This window comes from Terrapene carolina, unplaced genomic scaffold (genome assembly GCF_002925995.2).
Source record: "Terrapene carolina triunguis isolate 2854851 unplaced genomic scaffold, T_m_triunguis-2.0 Scaffold210, whole genome shotgun sequence".
NCBI lineage: Eukaryota > Metazoa > Chordata > Testudines > Emydidae > Terrapene > Terrapene triunguis.
Window position 1 is genome coordinate 21,395,123 of NW_020664561.1, and position 13,320 is coordinate 21,408,442.

Consider the following 13,320-nt stretch of genomic DNA (forward strand, 5'->3'; position numbering starts at 1 on the left):
GGGGAGAAGGGAAGTAGGTAGAATGCATTAGTCACTCACAACTGCAAGAGGAGGACTGGGGTTGGGACTATTGTTAAAATACTTTGGGCGGGGGGGAGAGAACCTACTTTTTCATCATCATCATCTTCCCATTACGCCTCTGGCGTTTAGGACAGTGATGAAGCTCCTCCTCCACCTCAGGCACAGCTGGTGCAGTTTCTGGTCCTTTCATTTCCCACCAGGGTCTATAGCATTTTATTGGTCCCCAACACAAAAAACTTAACTGTATTTTAGCCAAAATGCTAACTGAACTGAAGTGCAGATAAGAACTAACCCATTCACTCACTTCCCCTTGCTCACCAACAGATGCCAGTAAAGAGCTCCTTCCCCTATGGAGCCTCTGCCCCGCTCTGGAGTTCTCAGGCAACTCTGGACTGCTCTTCTTCCTGTTCACCAACGCATGTCAATAACCAGCTCCTTACTCTATAGGTAGGCTTGAAAGGATAATATTTTTATTGGTAAATGTTGGTAAACATTGATTTTGCCATACACACACAAACCAATGAACAAATATTTCCATCAATAATAATCTAAATGTACAGATAGGTAAAGTAAAAATAAAATTCTGCTTGAGAACTTGGTTTGATTTAAGGCTAAAATGTTGACATGCTGTAGACAGTTCATGTTTTAACTGTTATAAAGCTTTAACTTTTTGAATCTCCAAGTCTGCGGTTATTAAATGATTGACCTGCCCCCTCATTTCCTGAGCCCCCCATAATTTCCTGCAACGGTGAAAATTTAAATAGATAAACATTGGAGAAAAAATTCTTAAAACCCATAATTTTGTGCAACTGAATTTAAATTGATGAAAATATTTAAAAATGCTTAAAGATAATCATTGATATCCATCAAAATTATAAAAAATAAACTACCCTAAAATCAAATTCTGCCAAGCCTATCTATAGGACTTCAGGGCACAGGACTTGCACTTCTGTTGGACACAGCTTTTTCTAGTGGAAAGGTATTTTCCATAAGCCATAACAGTGATTTATTTTATTAAAATGGAATTTAAAATTAGTGAGATGCATTCTAACAGAAACATGTCAAGCCAGCATGTGCATTAGTAGTCTAGAAGGGCACTTTGGATACCACTAGCCTAACAACATACACACTTTTGTACTTCTTGCTATCTTTATTCACCATTTGGCATCATAATAGCTATCAATAGTGTATAGTGAGATAGTTTAATAAACCCTATGGGGCATATTAAATCTGTTCTATTTTATAACTGGTTTGGTCTTGTTTTCATTCATGTAGCTAGTTAAAAATTACCCATTACGGTAAAATCGTTATAGAGCGTAGGGGAATCTGACTGGTTGGGGAAACGATATCCTTTGGTCCTCACTGGGTATCTATTATGAGAAACAAGCCAAATGTGTGTATGTGGAGAGTGTCATTATTCCCCTCAAATAAAAAGCACTCCCTGCAGTTAAAAGCACAGATAATTCTTTGTATTCAGGTAATGGTTTGCAGGTGTTTCATATCCACTCATTTAAACATTAGCCAAATTAAGAAAAATATTTGCTTAAGATGACTTTATTTTTCATTTATTGAACTGTAAATATCTGGTGCTGATAAAGTTTCAGAAGGTGCTCTGTTACTGTCTGAGATGTCACCCAAGCAGTTAGCAATGCGTGTTAAAAATCAATCAAAACATTAACACTGCCTTCAACTAGTGTAATTAAAGGCCCCCAAAACTGTACAAACTGGGGGAAACACTTGCTTATCGTGGCAAGGTAACTGTATTTTCATCGGTACACATGGAAAATACCTTCAATAGAATAAGCTCCACTAGATGTTGTTAGTAAAGGGAAGTGAGATTATCCAGAACAGACGGAGTCTCCATGGTTGAATTGCTTTTTGCAGTAGTTGTGGATATTGCACATAACAGAGAACACCACTTCAGTGTCAGACTCTATTGAAAGGACACAAGCCAGTCATTGTAATTCTTCATGAATGCCTTTCACAGTGTTATCACTACTTTTGTAAATAAACTATTTCTTGACATCAAAAGATAAAATAAATGCCAAACAGCATATTCAGAGTTCCTTACATTGCTCCATTCCCGCTAAAGTGGATTAAAGATCACATTACCTACCAACAACTGCAATTTAAAAGCCCCTGCAGGTGTATATAAAAGTAGTATAAGCTAATATAAGAACTTTACTGTTTTCTTTACAGCTGATTTTATTAATATTTGACAATTATGTGACACATTACAAGAAGCCCCAGCCAAGATAGGGCTCTCATTATGCTAAGCACTGTACAAACTCATAGTAAGAGACATACCTTACCCCAAAGAGCTTACAACCTAAACAGAGAAGATAAATAAGTTTTATCACCCCTATGTTACAGATGGGGAAACTGAAGCACAAAGAGATTAATACCTTGCCCAAGACCACACAGGAAGAGCCAGGAAATGAACCCAAGTCTCCTAAATCCACCTCCTCAGCATGTTTTTAATATTACCCTTCTTTGCTTCATCACTATAAAAATTGTATTGTTCATTGGTATTTTTAACCCTTAATAGAACAATTTTTTTTTGTTAAGTAACATGAATTATTCCAATTTCTCCTGGACTCTATGAATGGCTTCTGTAAAAGGTTGCATCTAGTGCAACAAGGTACTTTTAATGCCTTTGAACTCAAATAGAGACAGCAGCAGATATTTACACAAAGTTCACAATGTTTTTCAACTCACTGTAAATTTGACACCACTTCTGGGATTCTTTTTCACATTGACATTGTTAAGACTGCATGGAAACAAGGCAATTTTAACAATAATAATCATAGCTGTTAATCTAGGGTCCAATAACTAACAAAGGCATTTGCACTGTACTCAATAAGTAACTAGGTTCTCAATGCTGTTGATGGCTAACTATTTACAGAAAGTCTCATTGATTGCAAAGGGACTACTCCTGTACAAAGTTCTGTAGTCTGAAGCAATACATGCATATGTATTATTTTTAATTCTTCTAGAACAGAAGACTCTGGATTCATATGAATATTGATCGCAATGGGAGCTAAAGTTGCTTAGTCCTTCAAGATCCAGCCCAGAGCATAAAACACTTGTGTCCAGATGACAAAGGTTGTTGGAGGCATTGGAAAGTATTGTCCATTCTCCGTAAGCATCTGTTACTGTAATGTTTCCCTGACAATTAGTTGTTTATCTTTACATTAAATTGTTTTTCTGTTGCATAAACCTAGAAATTACAAACACCTAAGTTTTACAAACTGGAATGGTGTAATATTATTGGGAATCACCAGATGGTACTACTAAAGAGAGTTTTACCAGTTTTGTTTAAGTGAACGTAGAGGCCATTAGATCTTGGAAGAAATGCTATATTTTTCAATTGCAGGGTAGAGCTTTTCAGAAGCCGAGTAAATCGCTTGTAAAGTCTGTTCACCACCTGAGTCTCTCTGACCAGTATTTCTTAAGTGCAGAGCTGTGCCTCTAGCATATACCCAAACAAAAAAAGTTTGGGGTGTCAAAAAAACATTACAAAACATCAAGGATGGAAGATTAACTCCTGAGGGTTTGAGGTACATATGTCCTATGTTTTTTTCCCTGCACTCACTCTATGGTGATATTGCTTTTCTATATTTAATTATATTGTAATGAAGTGCCTAAAGATCATGCCTTTTAAATATATATGTATTATCTCCATAACTAGGAGTAATGGTGTGATAAATGAAGGGGAGTGGGGCAGCTCCCTTTTATGGAGAGCCAGCCAGTTAGCTATAAAATCCCTGGTAGTAGCTGTTCTCTACTTGCTTTATCTGTAAAGGGTTAAAAAAAAAAAAAAAAAAAAGCCCATAGGTAAAAGGAAGGGAGTGGGCACCTGACCAAAAAAGCCAATGGGAGGGCTAGAACTTTTAAAATTGAGGAAAAAACTCCCCTTGTCTGTCTGTCGTTCTCAAGAGAGAGGGGACAGAGCAAAGACAGTGCTTGAGCTATGCTGTAAAAAGCTGTAGACCAGGTATGAAAAATCATCAGCTCATACCTAGAAACTCCACAATTTGAAACCCCAGATATGTAAGTAGATCAGGAAATGTCTAGAAAGATGTGACTAGGTTTCTTTTATTTCTGTAAGGCTTCTGTAGCACCTCTGTCAAGGGCGGCTCCTGGCACCAGCGCACCAAGGGCGTGCCTGGGGTGGCAAGCCGCAGGGGGTGGCATGCCGGTCGCCCTGAGGGCAGCAGTCAGGCTGCCTTTGGCAGCATGCCTGCGGGAGGTCTGCCGGTCCCACAGCTTCGGTAGCATTTCGGCGGTGGGTACGCCGAAGGTGCGGGACTGGCGGACCTCCCGCAGGCATGCCGCCAAATCCGCATTACCAGCAGACCTCCCGCAGGCATGCCGCCGAAGCCTGCCTTACTGCCGTGCTTGGGGCAGCAAAATACATAGAGCCGCCCCTGACCTCTGTGCTAACCCCAGGTGCTTTTGTTTTGTTTGTAATCTTTAAGCTGGACCTCAAGAAAACCATTCTTGCTGTTTAATTATTATATTTGCTCTTTTTAAATCTAGCCATAGCCTAAGTTCCAGATGTATTTTCTTTCTTTTTGTTTTTAATAAAATTTACATTTAAGAACAGGATTGGGTTTTTTGTGTCCTAAGAGGTTTGTGCATATGTTGTTTAATTAGCTGTTGCCACCAGCTGATTTCCTTTGTTTTCTTTCTCCGCTCTGCCCCGGAGGAGGAGGGTGTATGTGAAAGGGCTTGAGGGTACCCCACAGGGAGGAATTCCCAAGTGCACCTTCCTGGGTCAAAAGGGGTTTTTTGCACTTGGGTGATGGCAGCATCTACCCATCCCAGGTCAGAGAAGTGAAGTTTTTTACCCACGAAACTTATGCCCAAATAAATCTGTTACTCTTTAAGGTGCCACCGGACTCCTTGTTTGTTTGTTTGTTTTTTTAAAGAGAGAAGCTGTATTGGATGTTTAATACTAGCCATGCCAGGCTGATATTAATTTTTAGAATCCTTGTAGGCCCCCACCTTCTGCACTCAAAGTGCCAGAGTTGGGAATCAGCCTTGACAAATGGGGAGAAATTAAACAAAGGAATATTTATTATTATTATTATTAACAGCGTGGTACTTAAAGATTAACTAACAGAAAAATGCTTAAAAGAGCTTGCAGTCTAAGAGCCTAATCCTGCAAATAGATCCACATGCACTGTTCTTTACTCCCATACATAATCTCATGGATTTCAGTAGAACTCTGCAGGAGAATTAAGGGTTCACATATGCAGATATGTTTGCAGGATTAGGGCCTAAAGGTGTTCTCCGCCCACCCCAAAAGACAAATAACCAAACAAGATGTGGAACAAACTTTTAGAAAAGGGAGAGTGAGGAAATGTGGGAAGGAAGGCAGGAAAGATTCCTGTAAATAGTAGGTTTTTTTTTAAGAATGATTTTAAAGGAGGAGGTTTTATGAATTTCAACTTAAAATGGGACCTAAATATAAGGAAACCCTTTCTGACACGTAGAACGATATATGAAATCCCCACCAATCAAGTAAATTAAAACTAAATTTGACAAAGTACCAGAGAACATGCTGTAGAGAAGAATTCTATACAGACAGGAAAATAGATTAGAGTACCTAATAATGTTAGTAATGGAAAAACACCTATGATTAATGGTTTTAAATGATTTTCAGCATTCAGTCCCTGAAATGACCTCGTCTTTGATTGTATCCTGTGAAACAGCCTTTAAATAGCCATACACACTATATAACATATACTGCATAATTAAAATATATAAAATTGGTTAATACATTTAAATAGCTGATGAAGCAATTGGTTTATACATACTACAACAGATATGGACATTAAAAGGAGTTAGAGTACTCTAACAGTAATACTCCGTTATTGAAGAGGCTCCAATGAACCTTTAAAAAAAAAAAAAAAATCAAGGAGTCCTCATGGCACCTTAGAGACTAACAAATTTATTTAGGCATAAGCTTTCATGGGCTAAAACCCACTTCATTGGCTGAGGGAAAATTACTTTTTGTAGTGACCCATTCACTCCCAGTCTTTATTCAGGCTTAATTTGATGGTGTTCAGTTTGCAAACTAATTCCAGTTCTGCAGTTTCTTGGTAACTACAAAAAGTAATTTTCCCTCTGCTGATACTCACATTCTTGTCAACTGTTGGAAATGGGCGACATCCACCTTGATTGCATTGGCCTCGTTAGCACTACAAAAGTAATTTTCCCTCTCTTGATATTCACCCCTTCTTGTCAACTGTTAAGAATAGGCCACTTCCACCTTAATTGAATTGACCTCATTAGCACTGAGCCTCCCCACACACTTGGTAATGCAACTCCCATCTTTTCATGTGCTGTAATATATGTACTGCTTACTGTATTTTTCACTCCATGCATCTGACGAAGGGGGTTTTAGCCCACGAAAGCTTATGCCCAAATAAATTTGTTAGTCTCTAAGGTGCCACAAGGACTCCTCAATATTTTTGCTGATACAAACTAACACGGCTACCCCTCTGAAACCTTAGAAAAATATGTTTAGCTAGATCTCTTATCTATCTGCATAGTCAGTGAGGGTTTGTTTATATGGAGATTTAAGATGTTATATGAACTCAGCAACTGCTAATGGGAGGTCAGTTTTTTTAACATGTAGATTAGTATAAACTTCTAAACATACTTAATACTAGCTTTATACTTGTTTTCCAATTTTTCTTTTCTAAAATCTGTCTACTTTTCTAACACAATTGCTTGCCCTGCTACTGCCCTCACTGTCTGAATCAGGACTTTCATCTAATACTTTGTTTCCATTCTGGGAAGCTTGTGTTAAATTATTTATTATTAAATTATATTTTAATCTCCGTTCTCTTGGAGCAAGTCCAGAAGTCATCTGGCTCCCATGTGACCAATATCTTTCTCTGGATTAAAGAGCTGGGAAAGAATAATACTGTTCTCCATTGGATAAGAATTGGGATGTTGCCCTAAGGTAACAATATGCTTTAAGACTGATAGTTCCATCCCATTATCCCATCTTATAAAAAAACAGGCTACTGCTTTTTAACTAGATGCATCTATCAGCCAATCACTTATTCACAAAGTAAGGAGGCACAAAACACATTTTGATTTCAATGAATGGAATCCCATCCCCCTCCCACAGTCCCTTTGTACATACATACTGTGAATTTTTTAAAGTCATCTACAGCAATAAAAAGTTCTACCTCTGAAGGAAATGGCCAGGTTACATGTCTGTTCAAATTCTCAATTTATTAAGAGTTTTGTTTTCACTGAATACTGTTCTATTTTTAAAACACTCATTTACATTCAATTCATTATACAGGTCAATGCACTTCTTAGCAGTAAGGAAGTATTTAAACACCTGGGGAAGAAAAGATACCATCATTTTATAATATGGCATTAGAAGATTTGTTCTGGGACAGCCTTCATGCTGACCTCAAGCCTCCTGTGAAATATTGTAAGGTTTCTGGGGATGCATCATGCAACCATCTAGTACATGAAGATTTTGGGTATTTTCACATGTAGTTAAGTTCGCGTATTTCTGTAAACATTTTAAATTATGTCTAAATTACTCAGACTAATTTGATGTGGTATACAAAAAACTTCTCTTTTAAAGTGTGGTGACTGTCACTAACACATTAACTGGCATAACTCACTTGAACATTACAATGAAAGAAACAGGATTAAGAATGACCCAAACCTGAGCCAAATGTCAGGAAACCTTGACATTAAGAGAGACAAGGAAGCATTCTTTGTTATTATTAGATTTGACAAGGGCAGCAAGAGCACAATGCAGTGGGATCAAGGAGAGCTTAAAACAACCACCTCTCAGCAAGTAGCAGAATTTTTGAAAATGCGCCTGCTCTTTGATGGAGACAGGAAAAACCAAGAGCAGGCAGAATTCGTCACAGAAACTAAACGTATGAGGCTTTTATTAAGTATAGACAACATACATCAGGTTGTGGAAGCCTACAACAAATTTTCATTTGTTTATGCCAGCATAAACCACAGCTCCTGGATGAAACCACTTGTTCCATAACCAGAATCGGAAATGCCATCACCGCCCTGGATACAGAAGGAAGGAAAAACACACCTTTAAATTAAAGAAGGCAAAATCTAATTTGCCACATTTGTTTGATCAGCTTATAATACAGTTTTTAAAGTTTCAATTTTTTCCCCACAGTACAAAAGCCACAGGTCATCAGATGAAATTAATAGGCAACAGGTTTAATACAAACAAGAAGGGTTTTTGCGTTTTTTAAACATACAATGCACAATTAACCTGTGGAATTCATTGCCATGGGATGTTGCAAAGGAAATACTAGGTACAGAAGAGAACTAGACAAGTTCATGGAGGATAGGTCTATTATTGGCTATTAGCCAAGATGATCTGGGATGTAACCCCATGCTCCAGGTGACCCTAAACCTCTGACTAGAAGAAGGGAAAGACTGGGGTGGATCTGTCCAAGAAGCTCTGGTTCTGGACACTAGCAGAGACAGGATACATGGCTAGATGAACCACTGCTCTGACACAGTATGGCTGTTATGTTCTTGCTCTCTGGAAAAGTGATTCATGTCCATGGCCATTGGCTTGAAGCAGGCAGCTTATTTGTACTGCAATTAAAACTAAGGTCCACATTGAGGAAAAGTACTTTATTGATTGGCCCTAATAACCTTTGAAAAAGTCAGAATAGGCTTTTGTTCAGGAGAAAAGGTGTATATAGCACTACATAAAAGGGCAATGGGCTTAAGCTTAAAAAAAGTGCTCAACTTCATTAATTGAATTGGTTTTCCCCATACAAAAGTTAGGTTAGTGTAGACACAGTTCCTAGTTATTTGATCATGGAGTGATACAGTAAGGCTGCAACTGAGTCTGTTACAAGCTTGAGCTTGACACCCTCTCCCGACCCTGCAGATCCACAAGATAGAGTTGGATAGGAATAGAAAAAAATATTTGGACAGATTTGGACAGAAGGGTGCTGGTTCACAGCACCCACTAATGTTTTTCCAGTTTCAAGAATAACTTTTGCCACGCCCTAGTCAATCCTTCCCCCACCCAATCCTTAATAAAGCCTTCCCAAACCCCCTTCCCCTCAATCCAAAAAAAGAGAAGGGGGAAAAAAAAGGAAATAGACTTTTTCCCCTGCAGAAATAGAGCTCCGAACATAACCTGATCCCAGTGAGGCTTGTTACTATGAAGAAAATTTTCTTCCCATCCCAAGCAAAGGACGCAAACGAGTCAGTGATGCCCGGGGCACTCTGGACATCTTAGTTGTTCTCATTGGTTGCTTACTTGATCATCTGTATATTGAACACACATTAAATTGGCTCCCATGTCCCAGTCTGAGGCACCAGCTCTCATCCTCCCTCATTTCAGTTGGGTTTCCTCACTGCCAGGAGAGAAAAGATGCTATTATACTTCAACAGAGCATTCACTTTTAAGTGGAATGGAACGGTATAAATCTTCAGCATCGTGCATGAGGGAAGCAGGCAGCAGCAGAATCTTCCCTCCATCAGATGGAGTGAAGCAATTAGCAAAATCCATACACAGGTTTCCCTTCTCCCCCACCACCATGGGTTAAGGTAGCAGAAATACCACATGAACATCTACAGGGAGTACACAGTGTTAACTTCTGGCCCTGGTAATAAGAATGCCTTTGGATCCAAAAAAGGGATGGAAATAAAGGAACAACCAAGATGGAAAAAATATCATGGAACCCATGGACTTGTGTGTGTTGCTGACATTGCACGTACAGGGAGTTGTGAGGCACAGAGACCAGTAGCATTGCAGTAGCAGTTTAAGCATGATTTCCTATATTTCCTTAAAGATCTCCCTGAATAAAGAGCAGACCTGGCCCTGCAAAGCATATGAAATCAGAGGAACTTACAGCCCAAGGGGGTATGCCTGCAGGCAGGTTATGTAAAACTATTTTCTTTTACCAGTTTTAAACATGCTGCCTTCCTTTTCTAAGTCATTTGTCTCTTTTCTCGGAATTGATTTTACTGTATTTCTTAAATAGGACTTCTGGGTGGGGACCAAAAGTGGACTGAACATAAAATTAGCATGTATTACCCCTTTGAATCATATTTAATACTTTCATTATATACTGCCTTTTTAAAGACAGTACAATATTTTATTCATTGTAATCAATGTGCTTTGAACACACAGCCTTCCTCCAAAAAATGAGGAAAGTTTCAGAATAAAGCACAATTAATAAAGAAAAGACAATGTCACGAACAGGGCCGGCTCCAGGCACCAGCTGAGCAAGCTTGTGCTTGGGGCAGCAGATTCCAACGGGCGGCATTCTGGCTGCCCTTTTTTTTCCTCCCCCTTTTTCTTTTTGGTTTTCCGCTCCGGCCGCCCTGTAGGGGGCGGAGGCGTGGAGGAGGGGAGCACCCTGCAGCAAACTCAGCAGGGCAGCCCGTGTCCTTCCCTCCCAGCCAACCGGAGCGGCGCAGACCCCTACTGGTAAGGCAGCGGGAGGGGCCGCGAGGCAAGCGCCCCGCTGAAGCCCTGGCCGCCCCCTTTCTCTCTCCCCCCCACTCCCTCCTCCTCCCCCCGCTAGACCAGGCGCGCACTCCGCTGCATGTCTGCAGCACAGGGAGTCCCCCTGTACCCTCGCTCCGGCCGCCCTGCAGGTTTCCCCCCCCCCCCTCTGCTTTGCCCCCCCGGCCGCCCCACAGGTGGTTTGTGTGTGTGTGCGCGCGCCTTGCCGCTCCGGCCGCCCCACAGGTGGTTTGTGTGTGTGTGTGTGTGCGCGCGCGCTTTGCCGCTCCGGCTGCCCCACAGTTTTTTTGTTTTTGTTTTTTGCTTGGAGCGGCTAAAAAGCCAGAGCCGGCCCTGGTCATGAAACACACACACTTTAGATTGAAGAGGAAAAGAAATGGGAGGGGGGAGAGAGAGAAATTCTCCCTAGGTTAGTGGCAGAATCACTGTCTGACTTATTCAAAACCAGACTGAGCAAATCAGTTCAGATTATACTATCAGGAACCATCCTGTATAGGTAGGCAAATAGAGTAGAAGACCTGTAAATATGTTCCACAATACCAAACCACTTTAACAGTGCATCACCATACGTTATAATACAAACACCTTCCTCTCTCACTTTGAGATTTAAAGCAGATTTATTTCACTAGCAGAGCAGAGCTAGTGAAATCAGTGAGTAAGAGTAATTGCAATGCTAGTTTTCCCATGGTCTGGACTGAGGTCTTCACTGAAATTTTGTTTTTAAACTCTGGTATTTTAAGTTTTCCCATGCATTTAGTTCTCTTATATGGTTAAGTCACCTCCTGCCCCTCCCAAATCGGTCTCTCCTGCTGGTCAAGAAACCCGCCCACAAAACTACCAAAGTGTATGTTTAAAGGTTTACAACTAAAACTGTGGAATAAACACATCTCCAAAAATATTATCTCCTGAAATCAAATGGTGAACTTCCTTGTTGCAAGTTTGATGTATATGGCCAAGAAGCCAAGATTTCAAGTACTATCCTATCCAAAACAGTCACAGTACCAAATGATAGGGCTACAAAATACCACCTGAAGAAAGTTTGCCAAAATAAAAATGGGAATATTTATTATCTTTTCTACTAAAGCAATGCAGATCTTTTGAGATTACACATTGGTCTTTGCAAGTGGTTTACAGCTAAATTCATACTTTTCAACTCTGTAAAAAATTAGTCAAAGTTCATAAAAACAAAGACACGGAGGAAGTTGGTGAAGAGAGTCAGAGACTATAATAACTGTTAATGGTGATGAACAGAGAAAGCCCAACCGTTATTTTAAAATTCTGACATTCTCTGCATCATTAGAAATCCAAGTCCCTTAACGTGGGATAAGGTGTAAATATTTTCATTAGGAAGAGATTAAAATATATGGGTACATTATTTGCACATTTTCAGATCTACAACAATGGCAGTTCTACTTCCCAATAAGCTATGAGGAATTGATCAGATACAACCGTTAAATAATGGAATTTGATCAAGAGACTCTAAACATTACTTAGTAGATACTACATGCACATGATGCAAGGTGAGGAGATTTATAGACCCGTACATACGATACAAGACAAACTGTTACAATTGTCAAACGTGCGCTGGACAAATTTAAAGTTTATGGAAAAGTCTTGTAGGCTTGTTTCATGAAAACAAGGTTAGAAGCACATTATTGTATATATTTTTCCTCCAAAATTATCTTCACTTGGCCTCCTGAGCTTTCTTGGCATTCTGTTTTTCTTTTGCCTAAAAAGGTTTAAAAAAAAAAAAAGGAGCATGTTATACTATGATGAGAATACTGCCTACTTTTGTCTACAACTCAAAATATACATGCCTGTCTGTTACCTCCTGGAACATACAGTAAAATATCATTTGTGTTCTAACAAAAGCCACTTTTAAACATAATTTGGATGCTTGTCGAATGCTGCACATGCAGTTACTAAACCTTAATATCATCTCTGGGCATACGCTTATATAATGCAAAACAGGTTAAAGACCTCTTGACTCCTTGTGGAAAAATCTGAAAAAACCAACACTTTACTTAAAACAGTTTAGTCTTAAGTTTCTATCTTTTTTCACATAAAAAAGGAGAGATATCTAACAATAAGATTTTTATTATTCTGGAGATCATCTGCTCATGCAGTTTATTCTCCACCTGACAATCATAATCCTCTGTATGAATATCACAATTGGAGCGGTGGGAAGAATCATATAAATCAAACAGAAAATGAGCTCAGGTGAAGAATAATCAGTTTATGAGCTCTGAAGCAACAAAGATCTTTTTACCGGTATTTTGCTTCATCATCAAGAAGCACGGAGGAAGAAAAATACAGAAACTAAGAGCGAGGTTATTTGCAAATAGAATTTCTTGCTCAGTTTTCCACAACGTGTTAAAAGTCTACATTCCATACAAATGAACGTAATTGTTTTGCAACAAACTTGCAGCCTGGTACATCGTTTTTATAATACCATTTAGTAAAATACTAATATGCAAATTTTGGTTTTTACCAATATTCAACTAGAAAATGTTGTGTTGAATAGTTATGTGAGAAGATCAGACAGGCAATCATTTCCCTTAGGATGCAATAAATAAATAAATAAATAAATAAAAATCTGTCATTGTTGAAATAGAAATCCCTCTTCGTTTTCTATCTTGTTATTCATCGTATCATTTGCTGTGGTAGCTGCACACTAAACTAAGATCAGCAACAGAATTCTGAGGGGTGACTTTTCTCTTGATGTGTATATATGGAGCTCTAAATCAAGCTAAACTTTCTTTACACACAGATCACCCTAATAT

At 39.2% G+C, this 13,320-nt stretch overlaps 1 protein-coding gene across 2 annotated transcripts in view; it reads right to left on the reverse strand.

Annotated features, from left to right (window-relative positions):
* Window positions 1-11,571: 11,571 nt before the first annotated feature.
* LOC112109626 (ubiquitin carboxyl-terminal hydrolase isozyme L5) overlaps window positions 11,572-13,320 on the reverse strand; it is a 30,957-nt gene continuing 29,208 nt past the window's right edge. For both annotated transcript variants that reach the window (XM_024204200.2, XM_024204201.3), the window contains one exon: window positions 11,572-12,266. In XM_024204200.2, the coding sequence (XP_024059968.1) occupies window positions 12,222-12,266 (45 nt within the window). In that variant the 3' untranslated portion in view covers window positions 11,572-12,221. The remainder of the gene's footprint in view (window positions 12,267-13,320) is intronic.